The sequence below is a fragment of the Chionomys nivalis genome, chromosome 7, assembly GCF_950005125.1.
Source record: "Chionomys nivalis chromosome 7, mChiNiv1.1, whole genome shotgun sequence".
NCBI classification, from domain to species: Eukaryota; Metazoa; Chordata; class Mammalia; order Rodentia; family Cricetidae; genus Chionomys; species Chionomys nivalis.
This window is the reverse complement of record NC_080092.1, coordinates 87,308,913-87,325,917: the sequence shown is the minus strand read 5'-3', so window position 1 is coordinate 87,325,917 and position 17,005 is coordinate 87,308,913. Positions and strand designations below refer to the sequence as shown.

At 45.4% G+C, this 17,005-nt stretch overlaps 1 protein-coding gene across 1 annotated transcript; it reads left to right on the top strand.

Annotated features, from left to right (window-relative positions):
* Positions 1–774: 774 nt before the first annotated feature.
* Polg2 (DNA polymerase gamma 2, accessory subunit) lies at positions 775–12,074 on the top strand. The gene is made up of 8 exons (XM_057775590.1): positions 775–1,305; positions 3,647–3,773; positions 3,903–4,008; positions 5,927–6,100; positions 8,022–8,162; positions 8,283–8,363; positions 8,972–9,072; positions 11,835–12,074. The coding sequence occupies exons 1-8, from the start codon at positions 840–842 to the stop codon at positions 11,998–12,000; spliced, it is 1,362 nt and encodes a 453-aa protein (XP_057631573.1). The 5' UTR covers positions 775–839; the 3' UTR covers positions 12,001–12,074.
* The last annotated feature ends 4,931 nt before the right edge of the window (positions 12,075–17,005 follow it).

Here is a 17,005-nt window from a genome sequence, read left to right as displayed (position 1 = left end):
CTTGGAACTTGACACAGACTATGCCGGCCGTCAAATCAGATTGCCCCTCCTGAGTGCCCCTCATAACACTAAACCCTGTTAACTTGTTTGCGCTTAAAACCGGTCACACAAACTGCTAAGCTTACAGATAAGCTGCTGTCTCCTGGTCAGGTGTTGCATGTCTTCTGCTAGGTCTGCTGATCTCCCAGGCATCCATAGTCACTTTAAAGAAAACACGGACAGGCCTTTAATCCCAACACTTGGGGAGGGAGAGGCAGGTGGATTTCTGTGAATTTAAAGCCAACCTGGCTTATGAATCAAGTTCCAGGACAGCTGGGGTTGTTATAGGGCAATCCGGGGAGTTACGGAGGTTAAAGGTCTGGGAAGTATTTTAAGACCTACTGTTCCTCTCCAGCCACACACTCGGGAGCTGAAGTAGGCCACCGGTAACAGTACTGCCAGCATCAGGGACGGTCGGGTTTAAAGAACTAAAGAACAGCCAGGCTATGTGCACACGAAGTGAGTGCATTTCCCTTGGGGATTGAACGCTAGGCTTTAACGCCAGCGCCGGGACAACATTTTGGTAGTCCTGGAAACTCGGAAAAACATGAGTTGATGCGAACTCTGCAGTAGTTACAGAGTGGTGGTAAAAGCTGAAGTGAGTGGAGCTGCCAAACGCGGAAAGTCCCCAAATTAGTAAACAGACAGGCGGAGGCCGGGATACGCCCAAGGAGGCTGCGACCAGAGCCGTGACGCACTTCCGGGGGGCGCGGCTTGCCACTCGTTCGTTTCCGCCGCGCCTGCGTCTTAGGGTCTACTGCTCCACTTGTCTAGGCGCTGGCGTACCGGCTCGGGAAGACATGCGCTCGGGCGGCGCGGTGCGGGTTTACCGCCGCGTCTGCAGGCGCTGGCTCTCCGGGTGCGCGGGTCCCGCAGACGGGCCGGAGCGTGCGGAGGACCGCGAGGCGCTGGTAGACCTCTGCCGGAGAAGGCACTTCCTCAGCGGGACGCCGCAGCAGCTCAGCCCCGCTGCTCTCCTGAGCGGGTGCCACCCGGGCTTTGGACCTTTGGGTGTCGAGTTGCGAAAGAATCTAGCTTCCCAATGGTGGTCCTCCATGGTGGTGTTCAGGGAGCAGGTCTTCGCGGTGGACGCCCTCCACCACGAACCAGGCCCTTCGCAGCCCGGGGACAGAGCCTTCAGGTTAGTTTCTACAGAATGTATACGCGAAATCTTGCAAGACAAAGAGCTGAGTAAGGAACAGCTAGTGACATTTCTTGAGAACTTATTAAAAACTTCTGGGAAACTACGGGAGACTCTTCTTCACGGTATGGCTCTTCGCGTTTCGTGCTTCTGAAAAGGTTTGGGGTGGAAATGCAGTCTTGCATGAATCTGAAGACGACAACTGGCCCTGGGTTTCCAGGGAAAGAAATAACCAAGTTTTCTTAAAAAAAAAAAAAAAAAAAAAATTCAGTAACTTATTTATTGTGACCCACCTTCAGGCAAATGTCCGTGGCATCATGCCCGAGGAAATGGGTAAAACATTCCGTTTGAAGATGAATCCCCTTAGAGGTCAATCACGCAGAATTACGGCCTTAATTCAGTTGCATATTTGAAATTTCATTGATACCAAGACATTTTCAAAGAACATCTACTCTTCTGTTTTATGTACATGAAATTGTAGACTTATGTCAGTGTTTTTTTTCCTTTCTAGGTGACTTTTTAGCTTTCCAGCTAGGAGATGAAGCCTTATAGATTTGTATTTTTTAGGTATGGGTGCTCTGTCTGCATGCATGCCAGACAAGGCTACAGATCCCATTATAGGTGGTTGTGAGCCACTATGTAGTTGCTGGGAGAAACTAGAAAAGCAGTGAGTACTCTTAACCGCTGAGCCATCTCTTTAGTCCCCGCATCTTTCTCTAAAAGTCAAATACAACATGATGCAGAAATTCTAAAAAATAAAAGTGAGCGATGTGATTGTGGCATATGCCTTTAATCCGAGCACTTCGGAGGCTGAGGCAGGTGGATCTCTGTAAGTTCAAGACATGCCTGGTCTATGGAATGAGTTCCAGGACAGCCAAGGCTACACAGGAACTCCCATCTCGAAAAGCAACACAGAAAAGTGACTAATTTGTATTTTATTTCATATTCTTGACGTTGATTGCATTAAATAAACTTCTTTACCATGCCCTCAAACATTGGTCTTATTTACTCCCTCCAGTCTCTTATGTCTCTACCTTCAGGTTACGCAGAATCTTGAGATTTTTTCAGTTCAGTAATGATAACCTAAGTGAGACATTGTTTCAATAAAACAGAACAAAAAAGCAAAATTGACAGGAGTTCTTATTTATTACGTTTTTAAACTCCTGTGTATGTGTATATGGTATGCCACAGCACACTCGTGGAAGTCAGGACAGCTTTTAGAAGTCGGGCCTTCAGGTTGGCAGCAACTACTTCCACCCACTGGCCATCTCTCCAGCCTTGGGGAATCAGAACACAGCCCGTGAACCTTGTCTAATGAGCCAGTAAAAGTAAAACCTGAGGTTTGGGGTGAAAATTAAAAAATATACCAGCCATAGGGTGTGTGTATTTTAATAATAGAGAATATTTTTAGTTTGCAGTGAACGAGAAAAAAACATGGCAAAATGTAAATTGACAACTCTAGGTAAAAGAGTATCAGTCAGTGTCTTTTGGTTGTTTGGCGGTGAGATTTTCTTGTTTTGTTTCTTGTTTGTTTTTTTTTGTTTTGTTTTGTTTTGTTTTTTTAATTTGAGACAGGGTCTCCTGCAGCAGAAGCTGTCCTCAAACCCCCTGGTAGCAGAGGATGAGTTTGAACTCCCGATCCTCCTGTCTCTACCTCCCAAGTGCTGGGATTACAGGTATATAGCACACACCTGGCTTTTTGCTTCAAAAATGACAAACTTTATTTCATTCTTCTGTCTCTCCTCCTGAGACAGGATTTCATTATGTACCCTGTCGCGGGTAACATGGCACGGGTGTGTGGGTTCACACAGGGCCGTGAAGACTCTGAGACCACAGGGTCCCCAGCCTCTGTGGACTGAAGCACTTTCCCTTCGCCCATGACATTTTTATTTTTCTCTGTGTTTACACTTTAGCTAGTAGATTTCCATATGCCCAAAACAACCTGAATGAAGCTTACAAAAATACACTTCCAAGTGCAAACACATGATGTGAGCTACCACGGTTTTCTGGATTTCCCCTAACCAAGTTTGCATAGGCTTTGTACCCATGGGAAACTCTCAGACTAGATTCACACGGGGCAACAAAAGGCATCTGTAACACAAAGGATGGAGTAGGGCTGGTGCTAACTCCAGGTGTGACCCAGCGGGGGGCAGGGAGGGTGTGTTTTCTGTCCCTCTTGGCACCAGACCAGCAGGACATTCATTTTGTCACTGTACCCCAAGTTGGCCTTGAAATCACTATGTAGTCCAGGCTGGCCTCAAAGTGTGAGCGTGCCAGGACAACACACGCGCATTGACACACCTAGCACATTGTCCTAGTCTTTCTGTGTATTGTAGATTGGAACCTCTCACACTAAAGAGTTCAAGAGTCACTCCCATAAGTTAAGCGGTAATTGCGGCTCAGAGTTCATTGGCCGTTTACACATGCGGGATAGATCTATACAATGATTGGTTTGTTTTTTGACAGGTGCCTTGGAGCACTATTTTGATGGCCTGGATCTGGTAAACAGAAAGCTACCTTATGGTCTTGCTCAGATTGGAGTGTGTTTCCGTCCCGTTTCCGACACTAAGCAGATACCTGGCAGTGTTAAAAGGTACAAAATGTGACAGATAACCTGGTTTGGTACCTAAATATTCAAGAATCGGTCATTCCCACTTTGGGATACATTATATAATCTTCATAAAAGCTAACTTCCTGTTGTTGTTTTTTTTAATACACAAAGAATTGGTGAAAAGACTGAAGCTTCCTTGGTGTGGTTTACTCCTGCAAGAACCTCCAGCCAGTGGTTTGATTTCTGGTTGCGCCATAGGCTTCTGTGGTGGAGAAAGGTACTGCAATAACAATTTCAGTAATTAATAATGAATTCTTTTTATTTATTTGCCTTTCTGTTCTTGGTTTTAAAGCAGGGCCTCATGTCACCCAGGCTGGTTTCAGACTCCGTCTGTAGCCTGGAATGACCTTGAATTTACCTTTCTGGGATTATAAAGAGAGCTAACACCCTCGAGTGCTGATTTGCTTACCTAATCTCTGAGTACTATGCTTACAGGCCTGCACCACCACACCTGGTTTATAAATAGAACTTGAGGTAGCTGTGGGGTTTTTGTATGTGTGTTTGCCTTTGTTTTAGTAGCCAGGCGGTGGTGGCGCACGCCTTTAATCCCAACACTCAGGAGGCAGAGACAGACAGATTTCTGTGAGTTCCAGGCCAGCCTGGTCTACATAGCGAGTTCCAGGACAGGTTCCAAAGGTACAGAGAAACCCTGTCTTGAAAAACCAAAAATAAAGTTACTGTGTAGCCGGAGGGATGGCTCAGTTGTCTTCTAGAGGACCAGAGTTTGGTTCTCAACATCCCAGTTAGGCAGTTTACAACTGCCTATATATAACTACACCTGAGGTTCTGACTCCCTCTTCTGGCCTATGAAGGCATCTATAAACGTGGCACACAAAAGGTCCACATAAATAAAGTAAATCTTTAAAAAGAAAAGTTGCTGCATTGAGGGGGGCAGGCACATCACAAATGTGTGGCATTTGGGGGGAGTTCATTCTCTCTTTCCACCATGTGGATTCTGGGAATCCAACTCAGATATTCAGGCTTAGCAGCAAACACCTTACCCTCTGAACCATCTCTGTATCAAGAATTCTAATTGGGGGCTGGAAAGATGGCTCAGAGGTTAAGAGCACTGACTGCTCTTCCAGAGGTCCTGAGTTCAATTCCCAGCAACCACATGGTGGCTCACAGCCATCTGTAATGAGATCTGGTGCCCTCTTCTGGCCTGCAAGCATACATGGAAGGAATGTTGTATACATAATAAATAAATATTTAAAAAAAAAAAAAAGAATTCTAATTGGTCTTAATAAAAACCCAGAGTCAGCTATCGGGGTGAAAGCTGAAGGACCCGAGAAGCTGAGCGGCAGCCACGAGAGTTCTTACCTCTACCAGTGCTCAGACCAAAGGGGCGATCCTGTCCTGACTGCCTGCTGCCACAGACTGTACTGAGCTCCTGGCTCCACCTCCCTAGTGCTGGGATTAAAGGCGTGGGATCCCAAGTGCTGGAATTACCTTTGTGTGAGCTCTTTCTCTTAGAGACAGATTCAATCTTGCACAGCCCAGGGTGGCCTTAAACTCACAGAGATCCACCTGCTTCTGCCTCCCAGTTCTGGGATTAAAGGTGTGCACCACCACTCCTTGACCCCTATTTCTGCACTCTGATCTTCAGGCAAGCTTTGTTAAAACACAGAATATCACCACACATCTCAGTGACTCTGATTTTTGCCTTTTTTGAAACAAGGCAGCCCTCAAACCTGAGTTGGCCTGGAATTCACTTTTAGCTCAGTCTGACCTACAGCTGGTGGCCACTTAGTTTAGCTGGGATTACAGGTGTGAGCCTCCAGCTCACCTGTTTGGGTTTTTTTTTTTTTTCAGTTTGATGAGGTCCTGGAGTTGACGGGAGGCTGTCTGTCGTGGTACTTATTGTTCCAGTGGATATCAGGGTGCCCTTGGCACAGATACACTGAGCTCAGGGGCCACGGCTAAGCCTTTACGTTTGGGGCTTTACTTTCAACCTGTTGCTGGGTAGAAGTCCCAGGCAACCTTAATTCTCAGAGATAAGTATGAAACTGAAAGAAACTGATCCCGCCACTCAGAAGCAGGTGGATCTTTGGCCAGCCGTGTCTATAGAGACCCCTTCTCAGAAAACACAAGTAAATCGACATATCATTAAATCAGTGAGACGCTTTGTTTTGTAGTTCGCTATGAGTCCATCTGACTTCAGTAGCACCGACTGTGAGGACGAAGCCGGACGGAAGGGCAGCAAACTTTACTACAGCTTTCCCTGGGGAAAGGAGCCAGTAGAGACTCTGTGGAACCTAGGAGATCAAGAACTGCTGCACATGTATCCCGGGAGTACATCTCGGTTACAGGTGTGTGTCCTCTGACCAGATTCTCTGTTGTCTGAACCCCTGAAGGATAATTGTATGGTGTCCTGTGACCAACCCCCAATAACTCTGTGTACCTTTTTGTTTTGTTTTGTTTTGTTTTTGGGGTTTGGGTTTTTTTGTTTGTTTTTTGAGACAGGGTTTTTTTGTGTGTGTAGCTTTGGAGCGTGCCCTAGAACTCACTCTGTAGACCAGACTGGCCACTTGCCTCTGCCTCCCAAGTGCTGGGATTAAAGGCGTGTGTCACCACCGCCCGGCTCCCACTCGACTGGTGTGTACATTTTTTTGACCGTGTCCTACTACATAACCGTAACTGGAGCTGTCAAAGACAGGAAACTAACAGTTACCCACCACTATTAGCCATTCCACAAAGCCCATGAGATTTAATTGAATATCCCAGTAATGTGCTTTACAGGCCCAGGATCCAACCCAGAGCACGGGTTCCATGGGTTGTCCTGTCTCTGTTCTCCAGATGAACACCTGTTCTTGTGTTCCTGGGGCGGGGGGTTCCTCTAGGTATTAAGTCTTTTATCACTTAGTTAATATAATGTCTTTATTTTACTTTCTTTTGTGTGTGTGGGGGGGGGGTTCAAGATAAGGTTTCTTTGTAGCTTTGGAGCCTTTCCTGGAACTAGCTCTTGTAGACCAGGCTGGCCTTGAACTCACAGAGATCCGCCTGCCTCTGCCTCCTGAGTGCTGGGATTAAAGGTGTGCGCCACCATCACCTGGCTTTTATTTTACTTTCTTTTTTTTTTTTTTTTTTTTTTTTGGGTTTTTTCGAGACAGGGTTTCTCTGTGGCTTTGGAGCCTGTCCTGGAACTAGCTCTTGTAGACCAGGCTGGTCTCGAACTCACAGAGATCCGCCTGCCTCTGCCTCCCAAGTGCTGGGATTAAAGGCGTGCGCCACCACCGCCCGGCTTTTATTTTACTTTCTGTGTGGGTGTTTTGCCTGTGTGTGTGCAGTGCCGCGGAGACCAGAGGAGGCCATCAGATCCCCTGGACCTGGAGTTACAGTTGTAGTGCACCATGTCGGTACTGGGAATCGAACCCTGGTCCTCTGCAAGAACAAGTTCTCTTAACCCCTGAACCATCTCTCCAGCCCTGTCCAGTGTACGTTCATTTATATCTTGAGATGAACCCAAGACTTGGTGAATGTAAGTCCAGGAACTGGGTATATAATGCCTGCCTTTAATCTCAGAATATCTGAGGTTGAGGGCAGCCAAAGCTACATAGTGAGTTGCTGGCTCAAAAAACAAACCAGGGTTTTAGAGATGGTTGAGCTGGTAAAGCACTTGCTGCTGAGCTTGACAACTAAGTTCAGTTCCCGGGACCCACGTGTGAAAATAGCCACAGGTGGTCCTCTTACCTCAGATGCATGTATTGGCACCTGAGCCCCCACCACCCCATTATCAAACACAAGAACAGTAAAGGGACTATTAAATAGCAGGCCTCTCCCAGGGAGCACTGAAAAAGTTCTGAGGCCTCGGCCCCCTCAGGTGAGTCAGCTCATCCTCTCAAGGAGCGGAACTGCTAGGTCTGCCGTTTACAGGTAATGAACTTGAATTAGAAGACAGCGTCATCATCCTCGACCCAGTGCTCAGCGCAGTCCTGCATGGGCTAGGGCCTTTAGAAGATGAATTTGTGATTTTTCTTTCCTGATTGTGTAAGTCTAAAATATATAACTTTAAGGGAAGTTCTGCTAGCTGGGCATAGTGGCACACACACCTTTAATCCTGGCACTCGGGAGGCAGAGGCAAGCAGATCTCTGAGTTTTAGGCTCTATCCTGGTCTATATGTAGCGAGTTCCAGGATAGCCAGAGCTATACAGTGAGGTCCTGTTTTGAAACACACACACTCAAGAAAAAAGTTCTGCTAAATGGTCTTTTTTTTATTCTCTTCTATGAAGGGTCGAGATGGGCGGAAAAACGTGGTTCCTTGTGTTCTGTCTGTAAATGGAGATCTAGACCTAGGCACGCTGGCTTACATCTACGATTCCTTCCAGCTCACAGAGAACTCCTTTGCAAGGAAGAAGAGCCTTCAGAGAAAGGTGCTTTTGCTATTTCATGGATTCGAAAACTAAAATTATGTGGGGATCTTTGTTGTTGGTCCCCCCTTCTATACATTAACTGTGCTTTTCCTTATTCCTCTTGTCCCTTAATTGCCTCAGGTGCTTAAACTTCACCCTTGTTTAGCCCCAATTAAGGTGGCTTTGGATGCGGGGAAAGGCCCGACGGCAGAACTAAGACAGGTGGGTTAAATGAATTTAATTGCCATGACTTACTGTGTGTTCGCCTGTGGTATGGAGGTCAGGACTACTTAGGGGGTGGTTCTGTCCTTCCACTGTGTGGGTCCAGGCCCTGGGAATAGAACTCAGGTGCCCAGGCAGTAACTGCCTTTCCCCACTGAGCCATCCCTGCTGCCAGTTGCTTGGAAGTTGTCAGGAAGCAGTATGCGATTGACTTCCTGAGTGCAGTGCTGGGGTTTCTCAAACTGTCCCTTCCTTCTCATCCTGATGTGGAAGTGAGAGCTGTACCCTGTCACAAGCCTTTACAGTTTCATGGCTTTTCTGCAACCAAGAGTTTTTGTTTGTTTGTTTCCTGTTTTGTGTTTTGAATGATGATGGTGATAATTCTTGATTGGTATAAAACTGTTTCTTGGAAGATTTGCAGTCAATATTCAGTTGGCATTGCTTAATTTCTTCATTTTTAGGAAGTATGCATTTCAGTCAGGCATTCAGTGCATAAACTCTTAACATTGGAAAGCTGAACAGTTTACATGGGTTTTAGAGACTGAAGAAAGTGGTTTATAGTTTCACAGACTTTCTTTTCATATTTGAAATCTATGTTTTTTCTCCAGGTTTGTCAAGGGCTACTTAATGAATTACTAGAAAATGGGATTTCTGTGTGGCCTGGTTATTTGGAGACTGTGCAGTCTTCATTAGAGCAACTCTATGCAAAGTAAGGATGATCTTCCTTGTCATTATTTAATTTATATTTCATTATACTAATAGAATCAAATCTCTTCTAGATACAATCTTTAAAATGAGGTTGCAGCCAGACGGTGGTGGCGCACACCTTTAATCCCAGCATTTAGGAGGCAGAGACAGGTGAATCTATGAGTTCAAGGCCAGCCTGGTCTACAGAGCGAGTTCCAGGACAGCCAGGGCTACACAGAGAAACTGTCTTGAAAAACCAAAAGTTAAAATGGGCCTGGAGAGGTGGCCCATTGATGGAGCACCTGTTGCTCTTCCAGAGAACCCAGGTTTGGTTCCCAGCAGCCACGCTGAGCAACTCACATCACTCAGTTATAACTGCTGCTCCAGGGACTCAGCAGCCCCGTATGTCCGCAGGTGCTGCACTCATGAGGCATGTACATATAGACACACGTACATAGAAGTAAAGCCCAAATCCTTAAAAATCATAGCAGCTGAGGGGTCACACAAGGAGCAATAACTCATCGTGAAGAGCATCTGCTTCTCTTGTGTACTAGTATGGGTGTGCCCATATATGGAGTTTTTTGTTTTTTGGTTTTTTTTGGTTTTTCGAGACAGGGTTTCTCTGTGTAACAGTCCTAGCTGTCCTGGAACTAGCTCCTGTAGACCAGGTTGGCCTCGAGCTCACAGAGATCCACCTGCCTTTGCCTCCCAAGTGCTGGGATTAAAGGTGTGCACCACCACCACCCCCCTTTTTTTAACGTATGGGTGTTTTGCCTATGTGCATGTCTGTGTACCGTGTGTGTGCAGTTCTCACAGAGGACAGAAGAGAGCATCAGATGCTCTGAAACTGGAGATACAGGGTTTTGTTTTTGTTTTTGTTTTTTTGAGACCACATCTACGGAAGGGTCAGGTCCCTGCCAGTTCTACAGCCTGCATCAAAACAGTCCTTGATCCTCAGAGAAACAAGAATGAAACTCAGATCAGCCCGGCTTAGTTAGCTGTTGCTCGATCATCCCTCTAGACTCTGACACCAGGTGGTTTAATGTAGCCATGTTTAAGCACTGCTCAATTTGGAGGGGAAAAAGTTTCCTGATGACAGTTAACTCGGTCCCTAGTGTACAACAAAGCTTAAGACATGGTAACGTTGAAACTCTTTACAGAGTGCTTCTGACTTCTCCCATAAAGGGTTCTGATGGCTTAGAAACATCGCTCAAGATAAGGGTGTAGGGAGAATGGCCGAGGCGAATGTGGCGCCCGTGGGAGTCCGGATTGGCCCGGCCCTAAGATAACATAGACGTTACGTAGGCTGTTGTCAGCACAAGTGCCGTCTCTCCCAAGGATGGTTTGATGGACAGAGAAGCAGTCTGTAATAAGTCTGTAATGAACAATATTCTGGGGGTTTCAGGTGAAGCTTGGCCCTGCAGACAGCAAAGACCACAAGGTTGTGAGCTATAGCCTTTCCCAGCATTCCGGGAAGAAGGCAGGTAAACATCCTTTGAAGAGATAAACATGACCTCCTACCCCCTACGCACATCTCGTCCATGTCCAGGCTGACTTTGAACTCAATATAGCTGAGGATTACCTTGATCTTTGATCATCCCGCCTCCTCTTCCTGAGTGCTGGGATCACAGACATACACACCATGCCTAGTTTTGAAAAAAATGAATGTTTGGCCGGGCGGTGGTGGCGCACACCTTTAATCCCAGCACTCAGGAGGCAGAGGCAGGTGGATCTCTGTGAGTTTGAGACCAGCCTGGTCTACAGGAGCTAGTTCCAGGACAGGCTCCAAAGCTACAGAGAAACCCTGTCTCAGGAAAAAAAAAAAAAAAAAATATATATATATATATATATATATATATATATATATATATATATATATATATATATATATATCGGGGCTGGAGAGACACTCAGTGATTAAGAGCGCACTAGTTGGTCTTCCAGAGGACACAGATTTGATTGCTGGCACCCACATGGCAGCTCACAACTTTCCATAAACTTCAGTTTCAGGGGTCCAGTGCCCTCTTCTGTCCTCCACAGGCATCAGGAACTTATGTAATACACAAGTATATATACAAGCAAAACACTCATACAAATAAAATAAAAATGGGTAAGTAAAAAAAAAGTAAAAAATGAATGTTTAATCTGATTTGGAAATCAGGAAGGCCAGTGTAGATTTATTGAATGATTGATGAATTAAAAACAATAGGTTAGCATGTTAAGTCATAAATGAAGTGCGGATTTTTTATAATACCAAATAATCTGTTGTATATCAAATCTTTGGTTTTTTTTTTTTTTGGTTTTTCGAGACAGGGTTTCTCTGTAGCTTTGGTGCCTGTCCTGGAACTAGCTCTTGTAGACCAGGCTGGCCTCGAACTCACAGAGATCCACCTGCCTCTGCCTCCCGAGTGCTTGGATTAAAGGCGTGCGCCACCACCGCCCGGCTCAAATCTTTGTTTTTATATAGTTTATTGAGAGACGTTAGCCTGCATATATTTTTCTGTCATTAAAGCCAAATTCAGAAGGCTGAGATCACTGTGGAGTTCATTCATAGCGCTCCCCAGGTGCCAGAGTTCAGAGTTCATTTCTTAGGTTTAGTTTTTCTGACTTTGAGCCAATACGGTAAATTCAAAACTTCACTTTGAGTGTGCTTCAGAAAAGGGAGTGTACTTTGGTCCCGCTATCAAGGCCTGACTGAAGTGAACGTGGCTTGGACGCTGGGGTATCAGATGGTGAGGAACTGATGTCCGCGTGGTGCTCATGTGTTTTGTTGACCGCTCTCAGGTACGATGAAATGAGCATCCTCTTCATGGTTCTGGTTACTGAGACTACTTTGGAACGTGGGTTAATCCAGCTGAGAAGTCGAGACACCACGATGAAGGAAATGATGCACATATCCAAACTGAAAGACTTTCTCATCAAGTACCTAGCGTCGGCCACGAAAGTGTAGGTCTTCATAGTTCTGTAATAAATACTCTTTTTGTTAGCTTATATTGATATGGTTTTGACCGTTTTGCATTTATAAAGTGGACATTTTTGTCTCTTTTCTTTGATTTGTTTCTTATTATCCTTTTGATATGGCCTATTAGGAAAACATAAATCCTGATCTGCCAAATAAGCAAGATCAGGTTGGGCCGCATGGTGAGACCTTGTCTCAATAATTAAAAAGAAAAGAAAAAATCCTGAAGCTGGACGTGCTCATTCCTGTAATTCCAACACTTGGGAGTGTGGACAGAAGGCTTGTTGAGCATCCTAGGCCAATCTAGGCTGCAGAGAGAGACTTCATCTCCAAAGCAAACAAACAAATGAGAAGGTTGTTGAGGTGGCTCAGGAGGGAGAGGCACTTGCCATCACTCCGGAAGAATTTGATACCCTGTGTATATGGTGGAAGGCGAGAACCAAATCCTCCAAATGTGAACCATGGCAAGTGAACCCTGTTTTGGGGGTTTGTGGGGTTTTTTGTTTTGTTTTGTTTTTGAGACAGTTTCTCCATAGCTTTGGAGCCTGTCCTAGAACTCACTCCGTAGACCAGTTTGTCCTCAAACACAGAGCTCCGTCTGCCTCTGCCTCCCAAGTACCGGTATTAAAGGTGTGTGCCACCACCACCTGGCCCAAAATCAATTTATTAAGAAACAAAAGGAAATCAAGAGGTTGGAAGTCCAAAGCTAGTGTGACAATAAGTAGCTGGGCACTCGGGTGCGTCCTGTTCTGCTATTTTAACATCCAGGGTTCATTCTGGCTTGGGGGAATAGGATCTCAAGTAATCCAGGCCGGTCTGCATTTTGACATGTAGTCGATGAAGACCTTAAACTCCTGATCCTTCTGTAATCCCACCTTCTGAATGCTGGCATTGCAGGTATACACTACCACACCGTTTAGGTAGTCCTGGGGATTGAACCCAAGGCTTTGTACATGCTAAACAAATACTCTACCAGCCTAGCTACATCCCCAACTCCTGATGGTAGGGATCCATTAGAATGGAAATGCACCACTGTTTTTGCAATATCCTTCTTGTTCGTAATACTGAGAATTGAGGGGCTGAGAGATGGCTCAGAGGTTAAGAGCACTGTGTTCTCCCAGAGGTCCTGAGTTCAATTCCCAGCAACCACATGGTGGCTCACAACCATCTCTAATGAGATCTGGTACCCTCTTCTGGCCTGCAGGGATACATGCAGGCAGATGCTGTATACATAATTAATAAATCTTTTAAAAAAAGAAATACTGAGAATTAAACCTAGGACCTGACATCCTCCTGTTTGAGCCTCCCAAGATTATTGATGTGAGCCACCATACCCAGCTCTGTGTGTGTGTGTGTACACAAATGCAGGTACACGTGTGTGCGTATGCGTGTCCCAGGAAATCTGAAGGATTCTCCTGTGTCTACTTTCCTGGTGCTAAGATTGCAGCTGTATGACAGAGAGCCTGGCTTTTAGTGGGTGCTGTTGTTTTTATCTAAGTTCTCTTTACTAATAAATACTCAGGAGTTTGATGTTGGGGTGAAAACCTGCTAGATCAGAGAAACCAAGAAGCAACCAGGTGACCTTCCTTTTTGGCTGAAGACCCAGCAAGAAAATGTCTCTCCACACTGTCCCAAACCAAAAAGGACCACAAATCTCTTCAGTCCCTCCCTACTCCTTTCTCTGTGTGTCTCTATCCATCTTAACAGGTTCTCTGTACTCTCTGTGGCCAATTCTTGTCAACTAGTTGCTGCCTCTGCCCCCTGATCCAAGGTTAATTTTTTTAATAGTCTCAGAGTTTCACAGTGTGATCAAATATCCTGCAGCATTTCCCACTTTTGTTTAAATAAAAAAGTTTTTAACTCTTAACACAGTAAAAGTATATACAAAAAGAACAATTATTAGGTATTGTCCAAATAAAAAGGTTTCAACTCTAACACAGTAAAACCATACAGCAAGAACAATTATCAGGCAAGAAGTACATTCACAATGTACAGTCTATTTGTATTTGGAAAATTTGGAGAAAGTACTCTATTATCCATCCTATCTTGGTGAATCCAATGTTTTATACCTAAACCACTTTTTTTTTTTTTTTTTTTCGAGTTTCTCTGTGGCTTTGGAGCCTGTCCTGGAACTAACTCTTAGACCAGGCTGGTCTCGAACTCACAGAGATCCTCCTGCCTCTGCTTCCCGAGTGCTGGGATTAAAGGCGTGCGCCACCACCGCCCGGCTCCTAAACCACTTTCTATCATAACTTGCATTACAAACCTAAAAATATCTTTTTAGGTCTTAAAACATTTTCTTAGATAAACAACTTAAATTTTTATGTCTCTTAACCTTATACACTTTGCATTTTTTGTAGGTTTCTTTTCTGAATTAGGTAACAAGAAAAACTTTATCTAGTTTTCAATTCCCATCAGAGACCTGAAAAGAATATAATTTTTAACTGAGTAAACAGGAAGTACAAAGCAAGCAACCTCCAAAACTACAGAAATGACAGGGACAGCTGGCTACCTGGACAGTCACCCAAGGTTCCTCTGTAACGTTAGGGCATTCATCTTTGTCCTACCAACTAGAATATCTGACAGACTTTTCTGTGAAGCAGGAATTTTGAAGGACTGACCCTACTTGTCTTGGCAAAGTTCAGCATTCATCTCCTTTGTGTCCTGCTTGTCCACCTTGAACAGCGTACAGTCAGCAGTCGAGGGCAGTTTCTTGCCCAGTGGCTAGCTTTGCCATATTGAAAGCAAGCCCCATATGGAGGTTATTCGATGCCCATCATCATTTTTTTAAGTAAATTACTGTTTTATTTCTGAAATTGGAGTAAACTTTGTTTTTTGTTTGTTTGGTTGGTTTTGGTTTTTTGAGACAGGGTTTCTCAGTAGCTATGGAGCCTGTCCTGGAACTCACTGTTTATCACAGAAGACTAAATCTTCTTCCCAGAATTCTGTTCTCATCACCCTGCCTATTCCTGCCTAGCTACTGGTCTATCAGCGTTTTATTAAAATACAATCAACAGGGTACAGACCATTGTCCTGCAGCATGTGGATAAGTCTGCAGGGTGTTTTTTTTTTCCTGTCTGTTGTTTTTTCAAGACAGGGTTTCTCTGTGTAGCCTCGGCTGTCCTGGACTCTCTGTAGACCAGGCTGGCCTTGAACTCGTAGAAATCTGCCTGCCTCTGCCTCCTGAGTGCCACCCAGGCCATGGCCCAACTTAAAGGGTATTTTCTTGATTAGCGATTAATGTGGGAGGGCCTATCACCCTGTGGGAGGTGCCACCCCTGGGCAGGTGGTCCTGGGTTGTGTGGAGAAGCAGTCTGAGCGAGCTTGCCATTAGCAGCATTCTTCCGGGTACTTGGCTTCAGTTTCTGCCTTGAGCTCCAGCCCTGGCCTCCACCTCACCCCACGATGATGGATGTAACCTGTAAGTTCTTAAACATACCCCAAGTTATCTGGACCCACGTACTGCTGTGAAAGACCTGACCAGGTCATTTCTGGGAAGGTTGTGGAACTTTGGGCTGGAAAAACCACCCAGCGCTTAGAGCTTGGTGAGCGGTTCTGTGGGGGCTTGGAAGCTGACGCTGAACCACCTGACTTGTGAGGGTTCTGAGGGATTACAGGTGTGCAGCATCAAGGCCAGCTTCCAACTTGCCGGTCACTTTAAACAATCCTAGCTCCAGTTTGAATCCCCCGTGTCGGGGAGGATCCCCCATGCTCGAGAGTGGTAGATTCCCCTTCCATTACAACACATCCTGTTGGTTCGAGTCTTATGTGAGGTTGCCCCTGTCTGTAGCCCCCACCCGAGGTGCTGTTTATGGGGAACGCTATGGGGGGAGGAGGGGAACTCCTGTTCAGGGGGAAATCGGAACTCAGGGAGATGTAAATTATATTTGAGTTTATTTATACCTTGGGCCAGCATTTTCATTGTCCCTGCCCCAGCTGACATTGTCTGTTTGGACAGCTGGTTGTAAAGTCAGCCCTGGCGCTGCTAGTCACCAGCTGCGCGAGCTTGAGCCTAATTGCAGCCTTTTCCTCTTTAAAGACTGAATCCCCCGGAAAGCCTTAATACTGTCTCCTGTATTTGGATTTCTTTGATTTCTTTACTTTTAAAATTACATTTACTTGATTAGTGTGTGTGTGCGCACGCGTGTGTGGATATACACATACACACTCCCTGGTACCTGTGTCGAGGTCAGAGGACAACTTGTGGGTCCTGGGAATTGAACTCAAACTACACACAAGTGCCTTTAACCACTGAGTAGTCCCGATAGCCCAGGCTTTCTGTAAAGAAGTGCTGCACTGAAAGACCCAGGCGTTCCATTCTTATGCACACACAACAGACTGTGCGTACACGGGCATCAAGAGCCATGTTTGCAGTGTAAAAACTCCCATAGCTGCATTATTTGTACCAGCCCAAAGCTAATAACAACCCCTAGTAAATTATCTCTAGGATTAAAGGTGTGCACCACTACCACCTGGTTTCTATGGCTAACTAGTATGGCTCCTGGGATTGAAGGTGTGTGTCACCATTGCCTGGTGTGTAAGACTCACCAGTGGGGCCTGCTTTAGTCTCTGATCTTCAGGCAAGCTTCATTTATTAAAACACAAGTAAAATATCCCTCCAGAATGCACCTTGGGATGTACACAGTTGATATCTGAGCATTCTTAAATCGACTGATCCCTCTGAACAGGCAAAGATGATTTCCTACCCTTGCTGGGGACAACATCCTCCTCCCTTTGTACCTTAACACAATGCAAGCTTGGTGCACGAGGAAGATACTTTAGTGTGTTTGTGCTACAATGAAGAAATCAGTTTCAAGCCGGGCAATGGTGGTGCACACCTTTAATACCAGCACTTGGGAGGCAGAGACAGGCAGATCTCTTTAAGGCCAGCCTGGTTCCAGGACAGGTTCCAAAACTACGACAGAGAAACCCTGTCTCAAGGGGAGGGAAAAAAAAAACAAATCAATACTAAAAGATTTGTTTTCTTTTTAATTAG